Source organism: Mustela nigripes, chromosome 2, assembly GCF_022355385.1.
Source record: "Mustela nigripes isolate SB6536 chromosome 2, MUSNIG.SB6536, whole genome shotgun sequence".
In the NCBI taxonomy this organism is placed as follows: domain Eukaryota; kingdom Metazoa; phylum Chordata; class Mammalia; order Carnivora; family Mustelidae; genus Mustela; species Mustela nigripes.
In genome coordinates this window covers 134,344,781-134,359,496 of record NC_081558.1, presented here as the reverse complement: position 1 = coordinate 134,359,496, position 14,716 = coordinate 134,344,781, and the positions used below count along the sequence as shown (strand labels likewise).

Genomic DNA, 14,716 nt, shown 5'->3' with positions numbered 1-14,716 from the left:
CCAGTCTATAATCTACCTTTCCAAAATTTACTTCATGGAGGACCTTTTCTAAAGAGTTTTCATGTTAGTGATCAAAAGCTTTTGTGGCAATAATTTTAGGACATACTGAATTAAGGTAGACAAAAAGGTTTATCATTTAAGATTTTCACAAATTCAGACTCCAGGACCTAGTGCCTGAACATTCTCAAGTCAGAAAAGGAATGAGGAAAAATTTTTTGCCTATTTTAGATATATTTCTAAAATAATGGTAAGAACAAAATTTACCATTTTAATCATTTTTAAGTGTATGATTCAGTGGCATTAAGTATATCCATGGTGCTGTGCAACCATCATTACCATTTCTAGACCTCATTCATCCCAAACTGGAATTCTGTACTCATTAAACAATAACACCGCATTTCCACCTCCCCCAGAGACTGGCAACCACTATTTCTTCTGTCTCAATGAACTTCCCTACTGTAGGCACCTCATGTAAGTGGGGTCATATTTGGTTTATTTCACTTCGCACAGTATTTTCAAGGTTCATCCATGTTGTAGCATGTGTCAGAATTCCCTTCCTTTTAAAGGCTGAATAGTATTCCACTGTATGTCTCTACCACATTTTGTTTATCTATTCATCTGGTGATAGACATCTTTTTTCTCCATGTTTTTGCTACTGTGAATTATCCTGCTATGAACACTGATGTACAAATATACATACATTTTCATAAATCCATCCTCATGTATTTTTCTTGTATAAATTAACTTTTGGAACATCTTATAATTTAGAGGTTGAATAAAAATTAATGATAATGTACATTTTTAAGAGTCCAATGTTTTATTATCAGAATTAATATTTGTTCATGCTGAAGATTCAGGGATAAAATAATAGACAAAAAACTGGAATGTAAGCAACACTACATAAACATATAAGAATATTTTGCTAATTATTGGACTAAAATATATAAAAGATGAAATTATGTCAATTACTTTGTGATTAGTCTTTTTGAATGTACTTTTAGTATTGCATAGCAAGTGCTTATACTTAAAGATACTGCCTTTATTTTAGCACTGAAAATATGATAATCCTTGATTAATCAGAATTAGTTTCAAAAGGTAAAACTTCTTCGAGGTAAGCAAGAAATTTAGTGCCTTAGACCTATATTCTTGCCGGACTGGCTGCTGGATGATCGCTCTCGTTCTTTAGTAATTTCCATCTCAATTTTGGCTCTGACTTTCTCCCAATCTATTTGGAGCTGCAAAAGAAGAAAAGAAGAAACATACTGATATAGTATAACATATTTTTGCTTAATTCAAGGTAACCAAGAGCAAACAAAAATAAAATAGCTTCTAAATCACTAGCAAAAAAAGAGAGCATGAAAGACAAGTCATAAAATGCTAAAAAAATACCTTTAAGAATAAGATCAAAGAGAACAATTACTACAACAAAAGGCAAAGATACTTATTATGATTGAAAAGACCAAAATCTAGCTGTAGCTATTTATAGAAGGTATATCTACAGAGTCCCCTGGAGTCTTAGGATTCAGCACTGGTGCCTCAGGGACAAGAGGAGGTGAAAAAGGAGAAAAATGGACAGGGTCCTCGCCATGAAGCCATGGGTTAGCACTTCACCTCTTAAATACTGAGGTTTCCATTAGAAGCCTAGCTATAAGGAAGGATAGAGGAGCACTTGCTTCTCCTGAGCATACTCTGAAAATGTGGCTGCTTGGCAACAACTTTTTAAGTAATATAGACATGGTGAAGGTTTAGACAATGGCAAAAAAGATATTAAAGGAAGCACAGTGGGTAAGCAAGGCTGGGGACACAAAAACAATCACAAGTGTTACCATTCTTGTTTCCTTTTTTTTTTTTTTTTCTTAAGAACTCGAGGCCCAACCTGGAGCTCAAACTCACAAATGGGAGATCCAGAGTCAGCCAGGCACCCCTGTTCTTCCCTTTGATCCATGATGCAGTACCCTCTGCCCTACCTTTCCCCTAAGCTCATTACACTGGATGTTAGCAATGGACTCCGCTCTGAGTTCTATGAACAATTTATTTAGGAAAAAGCATTCTATTGTTTATAAAAGTTTGGAGATCACTGCTTTAGGAATGTGTATTCTCTCAGGAAAGACACAGAAAAATTGGGGCCTAGATTAAACTAACTGATTTACAATGAAATAAACCCAAACTTTGAGACTGAGCCGAAAGTGAATAGGTTTTTCACCTGCACATAGCAGAGTTGTGTGAAATAAATAGCATTAAACCAGACTGAAGTACTACATGCTGCCTGAGTGGATTTCTTTCAAGTACCTGGGAGATTAATTTAACCTTATCAGGACCCCATGCCTTTTTTTTTTTTTTTTTTGTAAAGCTTTATATGAGAGAGGGAGGATGGGAGAGAGAGAGCACGTACACGGGGGGGGGGGGGGGGGCAAAGGGAGAGAGAAAGAGAGAGACAATCTCAAGCAGACTCTGCTGAGCATGGAGCCAGAAGCAGTCCCATCCTACAACTCTGAGATCATGACATGAGCAGAAATCAAGAGTCAGAGCTTAAATGAGCCTCCCAGGTACCCCCACACCTCTTTTATTTTGTGCTGGAAGTTGATGGAACTAAGTATGTGGTTCTTTTTTATTCTAATATCCTTCAACTAAATTTCTGTAATTTGTGGATATTTGGGTCAATTTTTTTAAGAAGATAATTCCATATACTTTTCTACAATATATAAAGTAGATGAGTTAAAAGAATCCTGCTTACTCATAGAAGATGAATGTCTGTGGTAAAACGCAAGTGAAAGCTCAATGAAAGGTAGAACAAATGTTAAATTATTTGAAAGACTGATTTTTCAATCAGGTCAGAGCTTATATTTTTAAACGGCAAAACACTCATTTCTAAGTCTAACAAAACATTCGCAAAAAGAAAGACAAAACTTGATTAATGTCTTGGCCTTCTTCCAGCCTTGAATTGACTTACACTTGTTTCTCAAATCCATCACAATAAAACCATACATTAACCGTGCACTATACAACTGTCGCTCTGTTGCACCAGAAGTCCATCAAGCAAATTGATGATATCTGTATTAGTCACTTGTCATAGTACAGATGAGGGTGTCAGTTGATAGCTATCCTACTGAAAATAAATGTTTCATTTTCACTCTGGCATTAATCCAGTTTTAGAATTGTGTTCTACAGATAATTTAGTTCTTAGAGTATTTTTACTAGTGGGTATTAGATAAGGATGTACTCATGACAACTTTCAAGTGACTGACTTCTAAACGAAGATACATCTTTTTATACTATAGGGAGGGTCAGTACTATTTGGCACTTCTTATTCTAGTCCCTGGTAAATTATTCTTATTCACATGGAAGTGTTTCAAAATCATACCAAATGGCTTTCCATCCACTCTCTTACTCTCTGCTGAAAATCAGCTTCCTCTTTACAGAGAATACAGCGGCCATCAGACATGAATTCACTTAATTTCCTTCTTCACACAAACTTATCTACATCTGTATCCATCTCTAGCTCTTTTAACTTCTGTCTTAGGCTAACCTCTTCACATATGTCCCCAATCCCATCTTCTTCCACTTCCCCAGAAGGGACATCTGCCTTCAGTTATCACTTACATATTCAATTTCCTTCTCTTTACTGGCTGCTCCTTACATCCTTCCCCCTCAATACTGTCTCCCTGCAAACCACCACTCTCATACTTCTCATTCCTGACTCTCATTTTCTCCCCAGAACACTGTAATGTGGCCATGTTCCTACTATACTTCATAAACTTTTCACTAATGCCACGATTAAGTATTTTTATTCTCATCCTATATATGATTCAACTACGCAGTCAAAAAATATTTGGTGCTTACTATATGCCAAAGATTGTTCTAGGTGCAATGATTCAGCAGTGAACCAAAAGATAAAAATCAGTCTTCATAGAAAGAATAGCAAAGGTAACAATGGAGTCTATAAAAATATACAAAATGTGAGAAGTGGTAAGAGTTTTGAAAACAGGGAAGGGAAACAGTGTGTGGCACCAGGTGTGGCGTTGGGGGGAATGGGTGTTATGTTTCAAACAGAATGGTAAGAACAGGCCTCCCTGAGAAGCTGATTTGAAGACCTACAAGAGATGAATGAGTCCATGCTTGTATCTGGGGAAGAGCATGATGACAAAAGGAAGAAAACGGCCCTAGTGTAGAAACATTCCCTGGACCTTGTTGACCACAGCGCTTTGAAAAATCTCTCAGACTTTATATCACTTGCTCCTGGTTTGCGCTGTCCTTTCTAAATGTTTTTTCCAGTTTTCTAAATGTTCTTTTCCCCTCCTGTATCTTTTCCCTAGACAAACTCCGAACTGTTAGTATTCATCAGGGTTCCAACCACAACCTTTTTATACTTTCCCTAGGAGATCACATCAACTCACATAGCTTCTACTATGCCTACATGGTCATGACCATAAATCTATTTATCACGTCCTGATTGCTCCTTTGTCAATATCTTCAGTATTCACAATTATATTTCCAATTGCCCATTATGTATCTCCGCCTGGATACCCTACTGGGACTTCAAACAAAAAATGTGTATTTTCATGTATTCAAACTCAAAAGGTCTAAAACATGTATATTTTCATGTTCCTTATCTAGATTAATGGCATCTCTCCACCAGTCACCCATATTAGAAATGTTGAAGTTGCTCTCAAATGTCTTGCTGGCCAACTTAACCACCTCTCCTCCCACCCCGAGCCACAGTGTTCTCTTGATTTTACAACCGATTTTTAAAAATTTTTTTTTACATTAATCTTACCCTTTCCATCTTCTGGTGGAACTATTATAGTAATCTCCTACCTGGTCAGCGTCTGCCATGTTTACTTTTATATTCAAAGTAGCAAGGGGAGTACATTGTCTGCCCAAAGTGCTCAATAAATATTGAATAAAGAAAAGGTAACTACCTAGCAGATGAGCTATCACCTAACAATTTCTCTTGGGTTTTGTGTCTCAGGACCTCATAAAGTTTTAAGGCTTTAAAGCCTGCAAAAGAGCTTAGAAAGTAGCTATGCCTAAAGTGGTGTGTCTGAACTTCTCAATCTTTTTCAAAATTCTATACCTTCTGAAATTCTGCCCCCAAGCTATTGGTTTGTTTATATTTCCACTGTTTTCTTTCTCCTGGAATAATGTTTTAAACATTTCCTGGTTTTTCTGCTTTTCTTCTTGTACAGAATATATTCGGTAGAGTAAATTTTATTTGCCAGAATTGCAGATTATTTTACAAATATTTATTGAACACTATTGTAGACCAGGGATAATGACTCTAGTTAGGGTTCTTAGAAGACAGTCCATTTTGTATGAATCCCAGGTTTCCATATTTTAAACAAGAAATGTCCAAATAACATTTCAGAGCTCGTAAGTACAATTGTATATGAAACTTTTCACATATAAGGTTTCACACTATGCACTGCGAGCCCACAAGAATTCACCACATATCCAGAATTTCTCAGTTTTTAAAAAAGATTTATTTCTTTTGGGTGTGCGTGTGTGTGTGTGTGTGTGAGAGAGAGAGAGAGAGAGAGAGAGAGAGAGAAAGTGAGAATGGGTAGGGCGAGAGGGAGAGAAAGAACCTCCAGCAAGCTCCACGTTCAGCACAGAGCCCATTGTAGGGCTGGATCTTATGACCCTGAGATCAGGACCTGAGCTGAGAGAAAGTCAGATGCTCAACTGACTGAGCCACCCAGGCTCCCCTAATTTCTCAGTTTTTAATGATCTCTTTGTATTTAACTCATAGTTCTCAAGTTTATATAATCAAAATTTTGGCTTAGATAAACAGTGGGAATTTTTAAGTAAAAAGTAATTTTCATCTTAAAATACTGCTTTGTAATTTCTAGTTAGCTTCCAAATTACATTAATGAAGAAAAAAAAGGAGGATATTAGAACACAGGACCATGGGGAGTCAAGGTAACCTATATAGTTTCAGGGTTTAAAAAAAAAACCCTCAAAATACCACAAAGTCATGTTGTTCTAGTTACCCCATTTGAAGATTTCTGCCACTCTTGTGATTGAAGTTATTACATTTTGGTAACAGCTGCATACATAGATAATAAGAAAAAAGGTAACAATGTTAAATTTTTGTTATCTAAAATATTTTGATTATAATAATGCAATATTTATAAATTATGATAATTAAAAATTTGAAGGTAAGTATTATATTTTCTACATCCTCTAAAGCACCTAATGTGAAAATACCAAAAAAAAAAAAATATTGATGGCAAGGATGATGAAGAAACAGAGTAGTATGAATCTGTTTAAAAATTAGGCAATCAAGTGAATTTAATGTGAATGCTGTTTCTTTAAAAAAACTTTTAAAGGATTTTATTTATTTATTTGATAGAAAAAGAGATCATAAGAGAAGCCAGCAGAGAGAGGGGGGAAGCAGGATCCCTGCTGAGCAGAGATCCCGATGCAGGGCTCGATCCCAGGACCCTGAGACCATGACCTAAGCCGAAGGCAGAGGCTTAACCCACTGAGCCACCCAGGTGCCCCAAGTGCTCAGTTTTAACATCTCATCATTTTTTCAAAACTATGACAAAAAGATCAAGTGATCGGTGATTCTCTGGTCTGCTTAGCCCTGTAGTGGTAGTGGCGGCTGTTATATTCTGTGAATTAAGAGTGTCGTCCTCAGGGATCCCAGGGGCCCTGAATTTGTCCCAATAGTATAGTAAGTTCTCAGAGCCCAAACTCTTAGAGGATTCATTTTCAGTACTGAAGTTCTGAATGAAACAAAAAGTCTGTGGAACATCTGTAAAATACACCCCTTTCTGGGTACCTGGGAGGCTCAGTCTGTTAAACGTCTGCCTTTGGCTAAGGTCAGGATCTGGGAGTCCTGGAATTGAGCCCTGCATCCAATCGTTTGGCTCCCTGCTCAGCCCACAAGTGTCTCTCAAATAAACAAACAAACAAAAAAATACACTCCTTCCTACCAAGAAATAGACAACTCATGTCTATCCCAGATCCAGATGAAACTGCATTGAAGAAACTCTAAGGATGGTCCCAAAGTCTTTACTACCTTGTGAACTGTTCTGAAGTGCAAAAATGTAGATCACAACACTCAGTGTGCTAAATATGGTGTGAGATAACAGAAAATATATATATTGGTTTCGGCTCCCAGTTCCAGGCAGAGAACTCCTGAAACTCTTAATTTCCTAAGTGATAAGAACACTAGGAGCATCTTTTGTTCTAATATTTGGTCTTTGACCTTGGTTACTGACACAGGGCTCCTGCAACCTTTGCAATTTCCCGAGTTAAAGGAGCATTTTTTTTTCTTTTTTAAAAAGATTTTACTTACTTATTTGACAGAGAGAGGGATCACAAGTAGGCAGAGAGGCAGGCAGAGAGGGAGAAGCAGGCTCCCCACTGAGCAGAGAACCCAATGGGGGGCTCAATCCCAGGACCCTGAGATCATGACCTGAACTGAAGACAGAGGCTTTAACCCACTGAGCCACTCAGGCGCCCCAAGGAGCATTTTTTTCTTTTAAAGAGACAACTCCAGGGTGACTGGTGGCTCAGTCAGTTAAGTGCTGTCTTCAGCTTGGGTCATGATCCTGGGATCCTGGGATGGAGCCCCCCATTGGGGTCCCTGATCCTTGGGACTCTGCTTCTCCCACTGCCCCCCCCCCCCCACCGCTTGTGCTCTCTCTCTCCCTCAAATAAATGAATAAAATTTTAAAAAAAGAAAAAAAAAGGAGAGAGAGACAACTCCAGATTCAGTTCTTGGATGGCTCCTGCATGGGGGCTGGTCACCAAAAAGACCAAGCCATGATTAGAAGCTAGGAATTTTCAATCCTGATCCCCATCCTCTTGAGCAAGGAGAAGTGCTGAAAATGGAGTTAATGATATATCACATCTATGGGATGAAGCTGCCATAAAATTCCAAAGTACAGGGTTCAAAGGGCTTCTGGTTTGGTGAACACATCCACACTGGGAGGACGACACACCCCACTTTGAAGAGAGGAGCTTCTGAAGTTAGGGCCTTCCCAAACCTTACCCTGACTATCTTTCCATCTGGTTGTCATCCATAGCCTTTATCATATCCTTTAATAAACTTCTATTTTATTTTAATGTTTTTTAAGATTTTTTATTTATTGATTTGACAGAGAGAGACACAGCAGGAGAAGGAAAACAGGCAGGGGGACTGGGAGAGAGAGAAGCCATGCCAAGCAGGGACCCCCACGTGGGGCTTGATCTCAGGACCCTGGGATTAGGACCTGAGCCAAACGCAGATGCTTAACGAATGAACCACCCAGGTGCCCTTAAACTTGTGTTTTAAGTAAACGTAAGTAAATGTTTCCCTTAGTTCTGTGAGCACATTAATCAAACAAAAGAGACATGGAACCTCTGAATTATAGGCTGTGAGCTGGAAGTGCAGCTAAAAACCTGGACTTGTGACTGGCATGTGAAACCTAAAGCAGGGGTTACTGGAACCTCTGACCTATAACTAGTTAGTCTTAGAAGCACAGGTGATAACCTGGGCTTGCAACCAGCATCTGATGGGGGTGGGGTACAATCCTGTGGGACTGAGCCCTTTACCTGTGGAATCTGATACTATCTCCAGGTAGACAGTGTCAGAGTTGAGTTAAATTATAGATAGGACACCCAGCTGGTGTTGGAGAATTGTTTGTTGGCATGGGGGACAAAGCCACACATGAGGTGACCAGAAATGAAGTGTTCTTTGTGAATGAATAGTAAAGGAGACTCACATGTGAAAGACCCATAGTAGGAAAGAACTGTGCTTTAATCTATACAAGAGGAGAAAGATGGAGTTTCTCAAGTCATATAGCAAATGGATGATGTTGGCTTTAGTGGACATCATAGGTACCTTCTCCCTACCTTCTTTGCTCTTCCCAGGATCCATCTAATTTACCCTGCCCTTTAGGACAGGTCAGAACATTCCATTTTATTCTGTCTCCAAGAAGCAGCACTCCCACATCATCTACAAGCTCCACAAAAACAGAAGTCCTATCTGACTCAGCATCCAGCATAGTACCTGGCCAGAGTGAACACTCATACAGACTTTTTGAATAAATGAATGAATAAAAGGCTACGAAAATCAACCTGTTCACAGAGCTGGGAGCAAGGCTGCCCCAGTCTTGGGATGACAAGGCTCCTGGGTCTGCATGGCTAGAGGTGAACCGTTTATTCTGTAGACTGAGCCTAGATGGATCTAAGCCAGTGGCGAACAACAGTCCTGCTCTAGGTACCTAGGCAAACTGCTCCACCTCTCCTTGTCGGCTGATATATACTGGAATGACTTTCTTCTAATTATAGTGATGAAACCTCAGATTCTGGCAGGGATTCGAAAGGCAAAAGTTTAGCCTTCTTTAGTTCTAGGCAGTGAGGTCTCCCTGGGCTAGGCCCTTCTCCAGGTGCGAACCAGCTCCCTAAAATTTTGCAAAGTGACAAAGTATCCATTATCTGGCCAATGCCCTGTGTGTTTATGTATTTCCCCTGGAGCAGAGAGGCAGCTAGTAGAAGACAAAATTCAGGAGTCAGAAACCTTTTTCCCAGCCATTTATATTGTTTATATAAAAATATCAATTAGCACCCAACTTTAACACAAATTAAATAAAATGAAAACAGACTTGAGTTAATCAAAACATCGCTTTACAGCGCATCTAGGTGGCTCAGTTGGTTAAGCACCTGCCTTCCTGGAGTCCCAGGATCAAGCCCAGTAGCTGGCTTCCTCTCCCTCTGCCCCTCCCCCTACTTGTGCTCTGTCTCTCTCACTCTCTCTCAAATAAATAAATAAAATCTTGAAAAACAAAACAAAACATATGGCTTTAAGATTCTGGAAAAAATCAGTACTATAATTACAGAGTTAAAATAAGACTATAATATCATAAGGCAAAAGTTATTTTTTAGAGATTTGGTATGAATTATTCCAATTTTGTCTTATTAAGATAAATAGTATATATACTTATAAAGCATTTACATTATCATAAAATACTGTATAATACTTACACCTTCTGCATACTGCAAATATCGTTTATTAGTTTCCTGTTTACCAAATGTCTCCAAAAACTTTTGACGGTAAGCAAGAACTGTATCAACATGTGTTTTGTATTTTACAGCCAATTCAAGTGCCCTATAATGAGAAACAAAAAAGATTACCAGCATTGCCTGTATTAGCATCAATACACAGCAGAGTTTTGGGATAAGACAGTGGGACAAATGGTCTATGTTGGTCCCTCCCCACTCATTCCTCAATATGGAACACACCATTCCCTACCTCACTCATCTTGCAAATCCCTACTTATACTTCAATTTCCTACTTACACTACTTATACTTCCAGGTTCAGATCAAACATGATCTCTTCTCCCTGATCAACTTCCTTTGCAGAAATAAATGACCATTTTCTTATCTGTGTTCCATAACATTTTATGCATACTATTATTTCTACAGCACTACTTACAGTATATTATTATTATGTATGAGTCTGTCTCTTCCATAACCTATATATTTATTGAAGGGAAATCTGAGTTTTATTTCTCTTTGGTGAGTACTCCAGAGTATATGTATGATCAATGTTCATTGAAAAATTCATTGAAATCATAATAAAATTCACATGAATAGACTTCCCCCCCAATGTAAGTGGTTTAACTATCTTAACCATTTTTTAAGTCTATAATTTATTGTTCTAGAATTTATCTAAAGTCTAGAATTCATTCTGCTTAATATTCAATTAAATACTGATATCCTTTATGTTATAACACAGCAAATTTAAAATATAAAACTAAAATTTGTGGATAATAAAAATCTGACAAATGCCTTTTGCCATTTGGTTCTTAGAAAAAGTTAATAGCCATTTAAAATTTATAATCCAATTAATATGTATCAATACTATATTGTTCACTGTAATCTTGTTGTGTGTGTTTTTTTAAAAGATTTTATTTATTAGAGAGAGAGCAAGTGAGTGAGAGCATGAAAGGGAGGAGGGTCAGAGGGAAAAGCAGACTCCCGTGGAGCAGGGAGCCTGATGTAGGGCTCAATCCTGGGGTTCCAGGATCATGACCTGAGCTGAAGGCCAATCTCAACAGACTGAGCCACCCAGGTAACCTATAATCTTGTTTCTAAGTATGATGTTAAAGCACATTCTTTTTCAAGTTCCCTTGTCTCCTAATATGACATATTACTTCTGAATAGGCCAGTCATGATTTATTTATCAGACGCAAATATTATAAATCTGTTCTTTTAGACAACAGTAACTACTGACTAGATTTTTTTGCAACATGTGACCCTCCAGTAGGAAAATGTGTTTCATTTTTAGCATGCTTTGATTTGGCCTAAATATTCACTTTAAAAAGTATTTTAGATATGCCCTGTGCATTAATTGACAGTTGGTAGACAATTGAAAGAAATATTAAAGATAATATAAAAATTAAGAATATAAGTCATGTGTAATACAAATGATAATGCCAATATTCAACACAATGATTTCTTAAAAAATATATTTACATAAACCATATGGCTAACTCCAAGGATCAGTATTTGCTACCCATCACAAACTCCTCACAAAGTTCCTTCCTTCCTCTGTGACTTTAAGTCTTTCAGAGAAAAAGAGAATACACAGAAAAGAATGTAGAAGTACTGCAACATTGAAGAACGGAAGTGAAATGAAAGAAGGCAAAACCAATTCACAAAGTATCAAAAAATGAGCAGCAGAAATAAAGATGTTTAATCCTAATCCTGTCCCCTATCACCCTCTATATATCCCTAAGGCTCTGTCTCCAGTGTGGATGTGTGAGTGGAGACTCTGGCGAACCAGCCCTTTGGCACCTGAAATATGCCATTTCCTGCTCCTTTTTTTATGACTGAGCACAACTGGGGAAGGAATTTTTGTTGTGCCAAACCAGAAGTATTCCAAGTGGGGAATATGTAAGCATCTATTCTGGGTTGGGGCTTTTCAGAAAGAAAATTATCTCCAAAGAGGTAATTTGTTATGGAACATCAGTACATTTAATTATGCAGAAAAGAGTATGAGGTCTAATACTGCATTTAGATACTAGATGTTAAGTATTATCTATATGATAGTCATTATTATAAAATATGTATTATCTGATTGAAGAGCAATAGCTAATGGTAAGCATTCAAATTATATGTGCTATTTTAAATGTTCTCTAAAAGCATACACTGGGTAAAAAAATGTTTCTTTATCACACAGAGGAGGGAATTCACTCCAAATTATATAAGGGTTATGGGAACAGCCTGTCTCTAGTTTTAAAATGGTTATTTGGCAACCAAACAAATGTGACATTAGATTATGGTGCTGGAATAAATCCATGTATCCTCTCTGATTTTAAATAGAAGGAAGTTATATAAAAAGATTTTATAACTTCAAAATATGATCTTTTATATAACTTGAATGAAGCAAAATCACTTTATATAACTGGTAGAAGTAGAAAAATTATTTTTTTACTAATACTTATATAAAATTTCTACCTCTCTTAACTTCAATTTTTGAGAACAGACTACCACCAGATGTCCAAAGTGAACATCAAATAGATGACTTGCTTACCTACAACTCTTTAAGGGTATAACCTACTAGGTTGCAGGTAATTTTATTTTTCCCCTTTTTTTTTTTAAGATTTTATTTATCCTTTTGAGACAGAGAGATACAGAAAGTGAGAGAGCCTGAGCAGGGGGAGAGGCAGAGGAAAAGGGAGATGCAGAGTTCCCGCTGAGCTGGGAGCCTGATGTGGGGCTTGATCCCAGGACCCCAGGATCATGACCTGAGCCAAAGGCAGATGCTTAACCATCTGAGCCACCCTGGTTGCAGGTAATTTTCAAATTCAAATAGGAATGACAGAAATACAAACCAGCAGGACTGTACTTCTCAAATGGAATAACATATATTAACAAAATGAAATCTGTTCCCTTCTAAAGGACTTAAATAAATATAGAAATTCAGGGATCGGAAAAGCAATGTAATATATTTTTCATCCAATACTTAAATTCTATCCTTCTAGAATTCTAATTAATTAATGGATCTGGGTAATGATCATTAATTAATTCATTCCAATTAATGGATCTGGGTAATGATCAACAGAAAAACACAGGCAACCAGTCACTGTGAAAATATATTGAATACCACCTCTGACTAAGCCTTCCAAAAGGAAAAAAAAAGTTAAACTCGAATCTAATCAAGTTTCTAGATTCAACACCAATATGGCTAATTCAAGGGGCAGAGGAACATGTCAAATGTCACCACAAAGATGTAATTAACAGAATCCAGACTATGGGAAAACTCTATTGGCCCAGTTTCTGCAGTGGGAAAATTACAAGAAAACACAAGAAAGAGGAAAACCTATTAAGATGAAAAGAAACTTGAGAACACATCAATCAATCATAAGGTATGGACCTTTTCTGGATCCTGAACAAAAGAAACCATAAAACAAATCAAAACATTCACGAGACAATCAAAGAAATAACAACACTGAATAGAATTATTGTTAATTCTTTAAAATGTGACCATGGTACTGTGGCTAGATTTTTTAAAAAACCTTGAGATACATACTGAAATATTATAGATAAAGTGATCTGATTACTGGGATCTGCTTTTAAAAAAATAGTAGGGTAGAGGTTGAGATAAGATGATGAAAGACATTTCAAACCTGGAAAAATCAGCATGCCAATTTTATAATGTAATTTCAGGTGTATATAAGCCCTATAGCTTTCTTTCTTTTTCTTTTTTTTTTTTTTTTTTACCAAGAGACATATCTGTGAGAATGACCTAATATGTCAGAGAGAAGAAGCATGCCACTTTGTTTAGAAAGCAATCTGTGTTGAAGCCTAATGCAGAGAAGGCTACTACTGTGCACTCCTCATTTCAAATCCTACTGTCTTTCTTCCTTAGCATCACAAATCTCTTCTCATGGCTGTACCTCTCCCTGCCAGTATGACTGCTTCATCCCAGTTTTTCAGCAGATTTCTCCTCTTTCGCCCATCCCATAAACGTAGTTGATCTTCTTACTCTACACATTTCCCAAGTAATTGCATCCATTCTTCTGCCTTTAAGCGCTATCCATTTGCTGATGACTCCTAAATCTACATCCCCAGTTCAAATCTATCTTCTGAGCATCCGCGGCCCGGAAACGGGCGATGGCGCATAACATGCTGTGCCCCCTGTACCAGCTGGGTAACCCCCAGCTCCGCGTCTTCCGAACAAACTTCTTCATTCGGCTGGTGCGGCCGGGCACGGCCCAGCCATAAGACACTATGCAGTTTCAGTTTCGGATCCCCATGGAGATCACCAGGGTGGACCTCCGGAATTACCTTGAGCGTATCTACAACATGCCTGTGGCCACCGTGCGGACAAGGGTGCAGCATGGTTCCAACAGGAAGAGGGACCACAGGAACGTCAGGGTGAAGAGACCAGACTACAAGATGGCCTATGTGCCGCTGGCCCATGGACAAACCTTCACGTTCCCCGACCTGTTTCCGGAGAAAAAGCAGAGCCCCGACGGCAGCCCCAGCGGCGACAACATCCAGGACAAACTCCTGGAGGAGCAGCAGCAGGGGCAGAGCCAGGATCCCCGGCACAGCGGCGTGCCCGACTGGTTCGGCCTGTAACGGCCCCAGTAAAGTCCCACGTGTGGAGCCAAAAAAAAAAAAAAGAGGGGTGCACATGGCCTGCGTGGACCCATCACAGTGCTCCCTGGGCAATTATCACATCTCTATCTCCTCACAAATACTTCAAAT

General features: G+C 38.3%; 1 protein-coding gene and 1 pseudogene across 9 annotated transcripts in view; one reads left to right on the top strand and one right to left on the bottom strand.

The window, feature by feature from the left end:
• Window positions 1–794: 794 nt before the first annotated feature.
• Window positions 795–14,716, bottom strand: part of IFT80 (intraflagellar transport 80) — a 113,145-nt gene continuing 99,223 nt past the window's right edge. For all 9 annotated transcript variants that reach the window (XM_059391648.1, XM_059391640.1, XM_059391642.1 and 6 more), the window contains 2 exons: window positions 9,979–10,102; window positions 795–1,235 (listed from right to left, as the gene is read on the bottom strand). In XM_059391648.1, the coding sequence (XP_059247631.1) occupies window positions 1,125–1,235; window positions 9,979–10,102 (235 nt within the window). In that variant the 3' untranslated portion in view covers window positions 795–1,124. The remainder of the gene's footprint in view (window positions 1,236–9,978; window positions 10,103–14,716) is intronic.
• LOC132010117 (large ribosomal subunit protein uL23m-like) lies at window positions 13,485–14,587 on the top strand (annotated as a pseudogene).